Source organism: Moschus berezovskii, chromosome 22 (genome assembly GCF_049115385.1).
Source record: "Moschus berezovskii isolate FMDL1 chromosome 22, NW_MosBer_1.0, whole genome shotgun sequence".
NCBI classification, from domain to species: domain Eukaryota; kingdom Metazoa; phylum Chordata; class Mammalia; order Artiodactyla; family Moschidae; genus Moschus; species Moschus berezovskii.
In genome coordinates this window covers 7,079,990-7,093,934 of record NC_142481.1, presented here as the reverse complement: position 1 = coordinate 7,093,934, position 13,945 = coordinate 7,079,990, and the positions used below count along the sequence as shown (strand labels likewise).

The 13,945-nt window shown below is 58.5% G+C and overlaps 1 protein-coding gene across 1 annotated transcript in view; it reads right to left on the bottom strand.

Moving 5' to 3' along the window:
• Window positions 1-13,945, bottom strand: part of SHANK1 (SH3 and multiple ankyrin repeat domains 1) — a 45,489-nt gene that overhangs the window by 10,350 nt on the left and 21,194 nt on the right. Inside the window, exons 14-19 of the mRNA XM_055411366.2 lie at window positions 7,712-7,794; window positions 7,354-7,478; window positions 6,644-6,779; window positions 6,123-6,203; window positions 5,282-5,350; window positions 4,717-4,835 (exon numbers count right to left, since the gene is read on the bottom strand). Of these exons, the coding sequence (XP_055267341.2) occupies window positions 4,717-4,835; window positions 5,282-5,350; window positions 6,123-6,203; window positions 6,644-6,779; window positions 7,354-7,478; window positions 7,712-7,794 (613 nt within the window). The remainder of the gene's footprint in view (window positions 1-4,716; window positions 4,836-5,281; window positions 5,351-6,122; window positions 6,204-6,643; window positions 6,780-7,353; window positions 7,479-7,711; window positions 7,795-13,945) is intronic.

Here is a 13,945-nt window from a genome sequence, read left to right as displayed (position 1 = left end):
CTATACTACCAGGACTGAGCAGCAGGTTCAGCAAACGGTAGGTGCTCAATAAATATTTGTAGAATGAAGGACATCCTGACAAGATGTGGCAAGCCACTGATGATGTAACACTAGATCTCCCCTGAGAGACTGATGGGGGGTGGATCACAGTGACAGAGGAGAAGTCAAAGCGGGAGGAGGCGATGGAGGAGGTGGAATAAAAGTAGGGGGGTTAGGGTGACAGAGGAAGAGTTCCTCTAACCGAAGAGGATTCAGACTCAAGGGAGAGGTGTCTGATACTGGCACACTGGTAGACCTAAGTGTGGGAAAAAGAGGGATCAAAGAATGGGTTAGTTAGGCACCAAGAGGGATCAGAGTGGCAGAGGAGGTGCCTGATTGACAGAGGAGGCATAATAGCGTCTGAGGAAGCTAGGAATGACTGCTTGAGGGGCGGACCAACTCAAGGTGGAACAGGCTGACCTCGGTCAACAAACTGGGAGCGTCCTCTCCCGCGCAGAGAGGGCAGCCAATCAGAGGGCGCCAGGTGCCGTGACGTCACCGGCTGCCTGGCAGATTTCTCCCTAGGAAGTCGGCAAGAGGTCCCGCCCTCCTCTGTGCCACCTCCTGGGTCAGCTGAGGGTCCGGTGCCTCCATAGGAGAGCGTGCCCTGGGCGCTGTGCACAGGCTAGAGGCGGAAAATGGGCTGGGAAATTCACGTTAGGGAACCAGCCCCGGAAAGGGGTGAGGGGAAAGAGACCGGCGTAGGAGGCTGATGGAGAGACAGAGCTAGACAAAGGACAGAGGTGGGGGTCCAGAGGTGCGCGGGAGAGACAGGAGGGGACTTGAAACAGCAAGGCGGGGAGAAAAAGGTGGTCCTGCGAGGTCCTGCCATGCAGAGGGCCAGGACCAGCCTAGGAGGGGAAAACATGCAGTCAGAAGGGTCGGACACGCCCCGAGACGGGGAGAGGCAGAGAATGCAAGCAGGATATGGTAAATAATAACCAGAGGGAGAAACAGTCCAGAGAGAGATTGAAACTAGAACCTGGACCACCCAGGCCAAGACGTGGGGGACAGGGAGCAGGGGACCCCTGGGAAGAGGGGATCAGTGACCAGGCAACAGAGACAGTAGCCAAGAAAACCAAGGCCACACAGAGGAGAGGACAGACAGACAGCAGAGAGATGGAGCCCAAGAGGGATCTTGACCTTCAGCGGATCTGCCAGGGGTCTGCAGCCCCCCTGTTGGCACGGTGGATCCTCCCTAGCCCCCCTTAGGTTTAACCCAGAGGTGTATCTTTCAGGGACCTCTGTCCACTGTGGTGCAGGCCCCCGTTAAAAGGAGCCTCAGGGTCTGCATTGGGCTTCCACACTGCCTGCTTGTCCCCCTGGTTTAGATGCAGCAGAGTCCAGGTGGGAAGGGGGAGAGAAGCCAGAACAGATGGGAGATGGAGACACAGATGAGAACAAGACCACCCACTGAGAGAGGCAGAGAGACACAGGAAGGTCAGAGAGACACAGGAAGGTCAGAGAGACACAGGAAGGTCAGAGAGACACAGGAAGGACATGGAGGAGCCCCTGTGTCTCAGGGGCTGAGAAAGATCAGGATGGCTGGTGGGAGGAGGGGGCAGAGATGGTGACAGAGACAGCCTGCGACATGAAAGGGAAGGCTTGGGGGAGGCCCAGGAACAGACCCCAGGAGGGAGAAGGAAAGAGAAGAAAAGGGGAAACGACCACTGGCCTCCAGGACCCAGAAGAAAAGAAGGCCCCATGGAGACCTCAGGCGTTGTATTTCTAGGTGATGGGGGTGGGCAGGCAGCTGGTTTTATTACTGGCTAGTGCCTGGGCCCTGGGGGAGGAGGTGTCTTCGGAGCCAGGATCTTGTCTGTCTTGTCTGTCTTGAACCTCAACGGAGGTTCATGCAAAGAGGGGCTGGGACCTGGCACTTGGTGGGTACTCCATGCACTTGTTGAGTAAGTGAAAACAGGATTGGCCCTAATCTGTTACTAGAGACTCCATATTGAGCCTGGGATGTTGTTGTGGGTTCATCTCTGTGCAGGCTGGGGTCACAGGGGGGGCTCCAGTTATGTTATGGTGGCTAGGGGTGCTCACCATCTCTTGAGCGCCTCTGCTAGAAGCTGTTCTCATTCAATCCTCCTAAAAGCCAGCAAGGCTGACTCTAGCCATATTTTACAGAATGGGAAATTGAGGCATATAGAAATTAGGAAGCGTGGGCCAAGTGACAGAGTTAGAGGGAGTCAGGCTTTGAAGGCAGGTTTGCCTGGCTCTACTGCCCACGTGCCTTTTCTTTTTTAACTCATGTATGTTTGATTTACAATGTTGTGTCAGTTTCAGGTGTACAGCAAAATGATTCAGTGTGTATATACACACACTCGCATATATGTGTATGTGTCTGTTCTTTCACAGGTTCTTTTCCACTATAGGTTATTATTGGCTGCATGGCATGTGGGTTCTTAATCTCCCTGACCAGGGATCTAACCCGCGCTTCCTGTAGTGGAAGTCCTAACAAGCAGATCGTCAGGGAAATCCCAGGCTGAGAGATTTCAGATTCTTTGAGAAACCAAGGACAGGTGGGAAGCAAGGGCCTCCTGCATGCAGGGCCCTGTGCCCAGCCCTGAGAAGTGGCCAAGGACCCTCTGCCTCTAAATAGGAAAGAAATTCTGGATGCAAAATCTGCCAGCTGCATTTGGCTCTTGTGAGAGTACTAACCCTTCCGGAGTAGGTTTTGAACCCTTGGGAGGGCTGTGGATAGATTTGGGGGGTGGGGAGGGGCTGTGCTCTAGGATGGGGAGAAAACTCCCTACATCTTTATTTTCATTAGCCTTCAACTAAAACATATTTCCTTAATTAAGGATGTCGGCCACAGACCGTGCCAGCCTTAGCAAAACGTGTGACTGTATCAGAAATCACAGGTATTTCTGCATTCTTCATGGCAGAGCATTCTTCATGGCACATTTCGCTAAACAGTGTTTATGCTTCTTTGAAACTTTGAAGTTAGAGTAGTCAAGATCCACCACTCGAACTTGCTTGCTGCTATGTTGAAGAAAATGCACTGACATTACTGTATCACAAATTCTGCTTTTAAAAGTGTTTTGAGGGACTTCTCTGGTGGTCTACTGGCTTAGACTCTGAGCTCCCAATGCAGAGGGCTGGGGTTCGATCCCTGGTCAGGGAACTAGAGCCCACGTGCAGCAACTAAGACGCGGCACAATCAAATAAATAAATAAAAATAAATATTAATAAAATTAAAAAAATACTTTGATAACTGTTTTTCTGTGTACCTGGCTTCTTTTGTTATCTTATGTATTATATTTTACTTTTATTTTTGGCTCAAGGGGCTTGTAACCTCACTTCATCTGCTCACAAGAGTCGAATTCTTTTTGCTGAGGCTTGCACTGCAAGCCCCTGAGGGGCCACACCCTTCCATTGTCACTCCCCATGGTTATGTACTGTTCTTGACCCTTGTGAAGTGAAAATCACTCAGTCGTGTCCGACTCTTTGCAATCCCATGGACTGTACAGTCCATGGAATTCTCCACACCAGAATACTGGAGTGGGTAGCCTTTCCCTTCTCCAGGGGATCTTCCCAATCCAGGGATCGAACCCAGGTCTCCCTCTTTGCAGGCAGATTCTTTACCAGCTGAGCCACAAGGGAGGCCCAAGGATACTGGAGTGGGTAGCCTATCCCTTCTCCAGTGGATCTTTCCGACCCAGGAATTGAATCGGGGTCTCCTGCATTGCAGGAGATTCTTTACCAGCTGAGCTATCAAGGGTTCTTGACCCTTATAGGTTATGTATTTTATTTTATACATTATTCAGAGTATTAATTCAGAGCATTATTCGGAGGACTAGGCCAGTCTAAAAGGGTCCACAATCCCTCCAAAGTCAAAGCACAGGGTTTTTTAGAGTCAGTGGCCTCTTTGCCACCAGGTGGTGGGTGTGGCCTATTGAGAGAGGGAGTCAGAGGGTGCGATCAGAGGGCAAGGAGGGCCTGGGCAGAGAACTGGAGGGTGGTGGTGGGGATGTGTCCCCGTGAAGGGGCACAATCCAGTGAGGGACCAGCAGGTCCGCGCCAGAAATGACAGGGCCGTGGCTGGAGCATGGATCCAGTTTCCGGGTTGCCTGGGGCTGAAATCCAGGCTCCCTCTTTGAGCCTCAGTTTCCCTTCTGTATCACAACGGAGTGCACCTCCCAGGATGATTCCAAGGAATGAATGAGATAATCCACGTTAAAAACAGAGTGTCAGAAATGTGATCAACACCCACTGTAGGTGAGCGGGCAGAGCGGAGACAGAGATGATAATTAATATTTTAATAACTACCACTTGTTGAGCACCTATTATTATGCGCTGTGCCTGTGCCAGGGAGTGCCATCCCTGACCTCCATTTACCTTCCCTGAGATCCTTCAGGCAGGTCAGAGATAGACAGAAAGAGGTGGGCGAGAGAGGGAGCAATGAGGTTTGGGGATGGGGAGTGGGGGGAGGGGACAGAGATGGTATCTGGGGGAAAAAGGAGGAGGCGGACGGGTAGAGAGGAAAGGGGACGCCCCAGAGTGGGGAGCAATGAGGGACCCCAGAAAATCCGGTGCCCCTTAGGCAGAGCACTCAACACAGTCGAATCACAAAGGAGGAGGGGAAAAGGCTCCAAGTTGCCCTGTCTACCCCTCAACCTCCCTCCCCCAAAGTCCCCCAAGTCCCCCAGTCCCGCAGACGAGGCTGCCTACCTCAGTGGTAAAGAAGCCTTTGGGTCGGTGTTTGCCCAGGGACGCCAGGCCACCAGGCCCAGGACTTTCGCTTGCACTGATGGTCTGCTGAGCTGCCGCCAAGATTTCATCCAGTTTGTCTGGGGGGAGGCGGAAAAGGGGCAGAGAGACAGCGAAATGAAGTTGGTTTGGGCCTGGCGGGCACAGAGACAGAGCCGCTGGGCGGCCCATTCAGTGGCTTGTATGAACCAGGGAAGGGCATCGCTGTCTCCCTCCCGGTGGGCCTCCTTGGAGACACACGGTCCAGCCGGCAGGGCAGGCGGGATGCAGCGATGAAAAGGGCTGAGGGCGGGGAACAGGACATGCTACGAGGGAGGGTGGAGCGGAGGCAGAAGGGGCTGCGAAGAGCCTCAAGACAGAGGTGGGTGCTTAACCTTAACGGCTGGGGTGTGTGGATGATCAGCGTGGAAGTGACCGAAGGGGGCGCGGGGTAGAAGGGAGAGGGATGGGGGGCGGATGCGGCACCCAGGGGGCGTGGGGTGGGGAGCTGGGGCCACCCCCCGGGGAGCAGGCTGGGCCATCTTACTGAGAGCCATCTGATACACGGTCCGCTTTTTCTCCATGCTGGGCACCGGCGGCGGCTGCTGCTCGTACTCTGTGGGCAAAGGAGGCGGATGAAGCCCAGGGCAGCCCCCGGGGGGCGGGGCGGAGCGGGCTCGGCCGGCGGCGGGCGTGGCCGGCGGGCGTGCGCAAGCGCGAGTGGGGCGGTGAGGGGCCGGGGTCGGGGAGGGGCGAGTCCGCCGGCGGGAACGGGACGGGGGCCCTCCCGCCAGTCCTGTGCCCACTCACCACTCTTCTTCTTCCAGGGGGAGACTAGCCCGGGGGGGAGGCAGTAGAGGAGCCAAGAGTTAGGACTTCGTGGGGAGGCGAGGGGCCCCCTTTCTGGAACGCCCGCCTCCCTCAGGGCCCCGGGGTTGGGGGGCGCTCAGCTGCCCCGATCCGTCCCGGCGGGGCGGCGCGGGAAGCGGGGGAAACCGGACCCCCGGCTCCACTCGGCCTTGCCTGGAGGGAGGGGGCTCGCCTTCCCTGCTGTTAGTGGGAGTGCGGGGAGCTGGTAGAGGGATAAATGGAGGATGCGGATGGAGCTGCGGGGGGACAGACGGAGAGGGGCTAGAGAGGAAACCGGGACCCGCAGAGAGGAACCAGAGAGACACCCCGACACAGAACAGATATAAACAGGGAAAACCGACTCTCAGACGCCCTTTCCCAGCGACACACACGCAGGTCAGAGGGAGTCTGACCCGTGGCCTGGGGCACGCAATGAGGACAGGAGGGCGAGAGCCCCTGGTCACTAACAACGCTGACAAACCCACGGGGTGGTCCAGCCGCCCTCGGCCCCCTCTCCCTCCGCAGCCCCACAAGCTCACCCATCTCCTCCAGCTCGGAGGTCATAGACTTGGAACGCAAGGAGATGGCTGGGGGCGGGAGCCGCTTAGCTTGCTGGGGTGCTGGAAAAAAATGACAGTGAGGTCAGACATCGGCACCATGGACAGAAACCCTCCACGACCACCCCACCCCCCACCACTGCGGCGCTCCCAGAGCTCAGAGAAGAGATGCTGGGGATGCCGTTTAGTCGATAAGTCGTGTTCCACTCTTTGGAGACCCCAGAGACTGTAGCTAACCCACCAGGCTCCTCTGTCCATGGGATTCTCCAGGCAAGAATTCTGGAGTGAGTGGCTATTTCCTTCTCCAGGGGATCTTCCAGCAAGCTAAGCTTGCGCTCAGTTCCTCTCCTGAGGGTCATGATCAAGCAGCCTTGGGGAGGGGTAAGGCTGCTGCTGGTGGTGGGACCATTGGGTCATTAGGGCTCCAGAAGGTCTTAGTCCAGCAGCAGTGGTGGGCGGGGGGAGTGTCCAAGCCTGACCACACAAGTCGGGGGAAGGAGCACCTTTCTTATGAACAGCTTCATCCATGTCCGGGTGCCTGGTGACCATCACCACCTTGACCATCAGCGTGTTACCCCCTTGGCGGATCATGTTCACTACCTGCCGGTGGCCGACTTTCACCACGTTCTGCCCGTTCACCTGTGGCACAGACACCCCCAACCACACCGACAGGTGAGGGGTGGGATGCTTTCTGCTTCCAGGTCCCCGTTGAAGGGGCCTCCTCCTGCCTGGCCCTGTCTGCGGCGCTGTCGGTCACTCTTCTCCTCCCCCCGCCTCTCCACTCCTGAAACTCTTAGGGCCTCAGGGTTGGGGAAGGGGCTGGGCCCACCCTATTTGCCTCTCTCCCTCCTTGTCCTCCAGCTGTGTGTGTGTGCGCACACGCGCATGCCTGCCTGCACACGCACACATGTGCGCGCACCTGCACCCTAGGGGACAGCTCTGTTATCTTCTCAGCTGCTTCAGAGAGGCTTTCAGATGGAATCACTGAAGAGGCTGGCTAGCTGCTGGGGGGCGGGGGGAAGGGCAGGGCAGGGGGCTGGAAAGCTTGGTGCCAAAGGAGAATCTGGTGCTGGGCAGCAGCATCTTGGCATGGATCACTAGGGTTCTGGGGATGTGTTGCTAGTGTCCCAGGGGGAAGCGCGGTGTCTGTGGCAGGTGGGCCAGGCGCCGGGTCTCCGGAGAAGCCCCTGGGAGGCTGGGAGCCAGGACTCACCTCGATGAGGAAGTCTCCCATCCGCAGTCCAGCCCGCCATGCCACGCCACCCTCGTCCACCGACTCAAGATACTGCAGTGCCGGGAAGGCTGGGGTGGGGGTGAACTCCTCGATGGGGGTCTGCGCTGCAGATGGGGAGGAGCCGGCGGGGTCGGAGGGGAGGGGGTGGAGAGGCCGAGCAGGGGATGGGGCTCAGACCCAAGTCACGGAGACCTCACCGGAGCTGAGGGACCAGCACCCCGGGGTGGGGTGGTGGGCGGGTCGGGGGAGGGGTCCCGGGAGACGAGGGGTCCCTTCCCTTGTCCATCCCCCTGGGTCAGAGAGCCCTTCTCCCGTCCCCTCCCCGGCTGCCACTCACCCTTGGCCCCCCGGAGCACGAACCCAAACCCCTCACTGTCCTTCTTCTGCAGCAGAACTGTCTTCTCTTTGATGATGTAATCGCTGGCGGGGAAGGTGGGGGAGGGGTGGGGGTGGGGTGGGTGGAAAAGGGATCATGAGACACGGAGCCACCTGGTGCCCCACCAGCCACCTGGTGACCTGAGCCTAAGCTCGGGAACCCTTCATTCCGCCCCCCCGCCTCCTCCTAGAAGCCTCCTCACCCACTCCACGTGCGTCCGCTTGCAGCAGCCCTGACAGGCCTCTCCCCCTCGGAGCCTGGCGTGCGCGGTCTCCCACTCACTCTTCCCTCATTCATCCATCGGTGCATCCATCCACCCATCCATTCAGCAAGCACGGCGGGAGGAACTCAGAGGTAAACTGCCACATCGCCAGACAGCCTGGCTGGAGGCCCTGCTGGCTACTTGCTGTCTGTGACCTTGAGCCCCGACTTTAACCTTTGGGGCCTCGGTTGCCTTGTCTATCGCATCGGACGATGACAGACCCCACCTGACGGGGTCACTGTGTGAGTTCCCTAATCTATAATGTGTATAGTATTCAGCAGAGTGATGCATACATAGCGCATGCGCAATAGGATGTGTTCGGTCTTTGGTCAAGTCTTTTGGTCCAGAGGACACTTGGATGATACCTCTCCAAACTCCCGGACCATATACACACATATATATGCTACAGTAACATCTCCCCAGGTCCCTGAGCAAATTGCAATACTGCTTATTCAGCAGCTCTCCAATATGGTGGCCGCTAGCTGCCTGTGTCTGTTTATATGCAAATTAATTAAAAATTAAATGGAAAAATTCAGTTCCTCAGCCTCACTAGCCACTTTTCCAAGGGCCAGGCAGCCACGGTTAGTGGCTACCACGCTGGATGGCCCAGATACGGAACGTCTCCATCGCCACAGAGAATTCTAGCGTGCAGCGATGACGTCTACTTCCTGGCATACTCAAATGGATCTCCTTCATGCGGTCAGAGGATTCTAGCAAAATGAAAACTGCGTGTGAATACGTGGAGAGTTCCCTACAAGGCCACCAGAGCCAGCCAGTGTACTAGGGGATGCTCACATAGCCAGGAAAGTTCCGTTACACGCAGACCTATTTCACGTCTCTCAACACCGGCCCCGGGCTCACTCAGGTAACAGCCGCAAACCCTAGACGTCACCACGGTGTACATCAGGCCTGCACATCCATTCCATTCCAGGAGCCCCAGTATAAGCAGGAATACCCAGGCACCCCGGCTCCAGGCTTTTCAGAATACCCACTACCCCCCACCCCTGCCCCAGAAGCAACATGCCTTGCCGCGTCCAGACACCCTGCAGTCACGTCTGAAACCCGGCCCAGTGCACACGCAGCCCCCTCAGAATACCCCGATAATATCCACAGGCCCCAACACACTCCAATAATAGACAAGCATGCTCCCTGCGTGTTCCAATTACCTACCCCCACAGGTTTGGCAAAACAGCCCTCCACGAATACTCCAGTATATTTCAGCAACGCCCCACACACATCCCAGTATGCTCCAATAATAACTCCCCCACACTCTGATCTCAGTCTATTCCCATAACACGCCCCCGAACACAAACCAGCACACGCCAATAATACTTAATGTGCTCCTACTGTATTTCAGCACCAACCCCTCCACACACACAAGCCCCGCTGGATATTCCCATGACCCCCGACACGTCCACGGTTGAATCCATATATTTGTACCATAGGGACAATGCTCTGCACATGCGCCCTGGCCCCAGCCCTGCTCCCATCCATTGTTAGAACCCCATGGGCCCAACAGAAGGCACGCACATGTAGACACAGCCCACAACTGCCCTGGCTCAGAGTTGGCGATGCTCCAGTAAACATGTCTACACAATATCCGCTATGTCTTCTAGACCTTATATTCAACCCAGGGATCGATCACCTTGTATCTGAGTGAAGAGAATGTTGGAAGAGAAGGACGGAAGCGGTTGAAAGTGATGAAGAAGGGGAGGAAAGAGGTCAAGAAGGCTCCTTGAGTGGGTGAACGATGGGGCCAATAGAAATGGGTTGAGAGGTTAGAGCTGCCTGCTTCTGACCGTGAACTCCGAAGCATCCTGTCCCCAGCTCTGTGCCCACCGTGTAGCCTGACAACCTCCTCTGAGCCCTCATGCCCCCGCTGCCCCCATAGCCCTTCTGGATCTCCAGGGGCCCCCAGTGGCCAGTAATGCTCTTTAGACCCCCTTTATTCTTCATTTACAGCAGTCTCACTTTCATTTCATCCACCCCACAAACCCTACCTTCCCATCCCCCTCAATCTTTCACCCCCACACTCTCCTCGCACTTCATACATAAGCCTCCCCCAAACATCTGGCCCCTAATACAATTCAGCAAGACTCCTTTATCCATTACATGCGAAGAAAAAGTCCATGCTTTGTGTCAACCAGTATCTGGGGCCCCTCACAGGTCAGTGACTCAACGCGTCATCTCCCACGGCCAGCCTCTAGGGAGGCGTGAGCACCATTTCCACTTTACACAGGACGAAACAGAAGCACAGAAAGGTCAAGCAACTTGCCTGAGCTCACATAATGAGCAACATTCTTCAACTATTCCCTAGAAAATACCCAGGGAGTTGCAATAGTAACACCCTCCACTCCACTGAAACCAAACACCCCAACACATATACGTTTGCCCCAATTCACCATGAACGTGCCCCTCCAGTTCCTGAAATTTATCCCAGGCTATGCCTGTAGCACAAGTAACATTTATTGAACCGCTGCTGAATGCCAGATGGCATTCAAAGCATTTTACATTTATGCATGCATGCAGTCCTCACGAAGTCCCCTGGGAGGGGTTGGCTGTTATGATTCCCATTTTATAGATGAAGAAACTGAGGCACAGGGAAATAAATTTGCTCAAGATCACACCTGCCAGAAAAAAACGTCACAGCCAAGATCTGAATTCCCCATAGGCAACCCGTGCATGCATGCATGCTAAGTCGCTTCACTCATGTCCGACTCTGTGCGACCGCATGGACAGCAGCCCAGCAGGCTCCTCTGTCCATAGGATTCTCCAGGCAAGAATACTGGAGTGGGAGGCAACCATACACCCCAATAATATCCAAACACCAGCAGATCACCCCTACCCCCTCTCGAGTCTCCCTATCCTGGACGTACACCTCTCCTTCCCATGACTTGCTCATGCGACCCCCAGCTGTGTGTGCTGTCTCTCCCATCCTCCTTGAACTGCCCAATTGCCCTCTTGCGCCCACAGCTCCCTACACCTGGTATTCCTTCTCCCCTGCTCCCTTGTGTACCTTCTTGCTCTGCACCTGGATCCCCCCAAAGTGGTCTGAAAGCTCCCCAGGACCCTAACCCACTCCCCACTAGCTCTCACCTCTGCAAGCCCGCATTACACCCCACGGGGCTGTGCCCCTAGCTCCCACTTTGCCTTTGCACACCCCAAATCCCCTTTCCCAAAGTTGTCTCCCACAGATTTCTGTGACCTCCTCACCCCGTCTCAGGCCAGCTCTCCCTCTCCTTTGCCCTCATCCCCCCTACAGCCCCTCGAGTCTCAGTATAGAACCCCACTGTATCCCCTACAGCATCCTGGGTTTCTTTCCTACTCCAGTTCCCCCCCACCCCATTCTCATCCGTGGAAGCCTCCTCCTACTTTCGCATCCTCAATTCACTTCGCCCTTCCTTCTGTCTCCTTTCACTGGCAGCTGCATTTCATTTACATTCCCGGCATCTCCTCTCTGTGCTCTCCCTGAACTGCCTGAATCCCTGCCTCCCAATCCTCTCCACACTTCCTGCACCCCCTCCTTACCCCATTCCTCCCTTCGCCCGGCACATACGCTCTGCTCCAGCGTTCCCCATTCCTCCCCCGACTTCAGTATCCCCCACTCCCCCCTGTTCTCTTTCCATCCTGCCACCCTCCTACCCAGACCCTCTAACTCCGCCCCCTGCCCTACCGTTCGCGACCCACGCAGCACCCCATTCATGCTCCCGTAGGGCTGACTACCTGCCCTGCAGGAGCACACACAATGCTCCGCCCCAGGCCATCCCTCGGCGACCCTGGGCGGCCTCTGGAGCTCAGCGGCCGGCTCTTGTTCACCAGATCCCACACACAGGGACTGCAGCAGCCTCCACTCCCCCCACCCCCACCCCGAAGGTCCCTCTCGCACACCCAGCATCCCACAGCCCAGAGTCTGCTGCTGTACATAGCGCCCCCCTCTGGCACTAGGCCCCTCCCCGTGTCCCAGCTCCACGGGGCCTCTCCACAGCCTGCCCAGAGTCCTACCACCCCCCGCAGGGAAGTCAACCCCCTCCCATGCTGAGAAGTGACACACAGAAGCAGATGCAGTTCCCCGTGCAGAAGCTCGACCGAGTCTCAGCACACGTGCCCCACACAGGCACGGACCCCTGGGGGCAGGGAGAGGGGTTCGTGGGGATGGGGACCGCTGAAGGGTGGTTGTGGGGGAGGGGACAGGCCTGGTCAAGGAAGGTGGGTGTTGGGAAACACAGCCGCAGTCCCTGGGACAGACCCCCCCTACACACACGCAAACACACTAGTCCCCAGACAGCCTCGCTATTGCTCCAAGTCACACACAGAGATAGACGCCGGCAAACAGGGACATACAGATGGACACAGTTGGGGGGGTGGGCTGGGAGCCCACCATCTCTCTCTCTCGCTTACACACACACACACACAAACAGGGCTGCAGGCAGTCTCACACACGCACGCACACCGCCACAGCCACAGGAACACACGCACCGTCGCACAGTGACACGCAGCGGAAAAACAGGAGGGGAGGGGAAACGGGGGCGGGATGCGTGTGTGATGGGGGGAGATGACTGTGAATGGGAGCGAGGGGTATGAATGGGGGGACTTGCCAACTCCGTGAAGGGGTGCGGGGACACAGCGATCAGAGGAAAGCGGGCCTGGGGTGCAGATGCCTGAGGGGAGGGCTCTAGAGTGGGGGCGCTAAGGGTGGCAGAAAGGACAAGCGGGGCCCGAATCCCGGAGTGGAGTCCGTCTGGAGGGCCTCCTTAGGAGGGACGTCCTGGAGAAGGAGCTGAAGGGGGCCTAGAAGGGCCGATGAGGAGCCAGAGGAGTGTGTGTGTGCGTGTGTGTCGGGGGAGGGGGGTCGGGGAGAGAGGCCCGGGTTGGGGGAAATGAGAAAACGAAGGGGAGAGAAGAGGGGTCCGGAAAGGGCTGAGTGCCGAGGGAAGGTTAGGGGAGAAGGGCGGAGGGGGCGGGAGGCTTGGGGACGGGGAGGGAGCCCCAGGGATGAGGGATCAGCGGCTGGGGGAGGGTCGTCACCGCGGGCCGGGGCCTCCGGGTCGGGCCGCGGGGGGAAAAGGGGCGGCGCGCTCCGTTACCTGTAGATATACCAGACGCTGCGCCGCCGGGGCCCCAGGGCCGGCCAGCTGGAGGAGAGCGCGGGGGGCGGCTGCGGCAGGGAGCCCCCCCCGGGGCCGCCCCCGAGACCCCCGCCGCCGCCGCCGCCGCCGACCGCTGACAGAGCCATCGCCGCCGCGGCCCCGGCCCCGGCCCCGGTCCCGGTGCCGGCCGCCCCCGCCGCCGCCGCCGCCGCCGCGTCCCCGTCCCCGCTCGGCCGAACCCCCGTGTCCGGGCCCCCAGGCCCCGCCTCATGCTGACCCGCGCCGGGAGGGGGAGGGGGAGGGGGCGCGCGCCCTCCCGCGGGAGGGAGGGCAGGGCCGGGGGCTCACATGCCGGGGGGGGGCCGCGGGGGCGCGGGCCGCGGGGTCGGGCCGCGGCGGGAGCGCGAGGACCGCGGACGGCGCCGGCTTCAGCACCGCGGACAGCTCCGGAGGCGGGCGGCGGGCGCGAGGCTTAACCCCTTGGCGTCCTGCGCCGGGCGGGGGAGGGGGCCGGGCCGGGGGGAGGGGGCCGGCAGGGGAGCGCGGGGGCCCCCTTGGCGGGAGACGGGGGAGGGGCGAGCGCGGGGGGAGGAGAAGGGGAGGCACTTCCGGTCTGGGCCCCCCTTCGCCCCCTCCCCCCTCCCGAGCCCTCCCGCGCAGGTGCAGAGCGAGGGAGCGCGGGGAGAGGGACGCACATCACACGAGACGCCTCGCAACCGCGTGCGAGGGACGCGCGGACACCGAGCCCCACTTCCCGAGCCGGGGGGGGACGGCGCGGCGAGAGAGACCCCGAGAAGGGACGCACAGCCCTGTCCCCCGCCCCCCGCGGCAGACAGACGCACGATG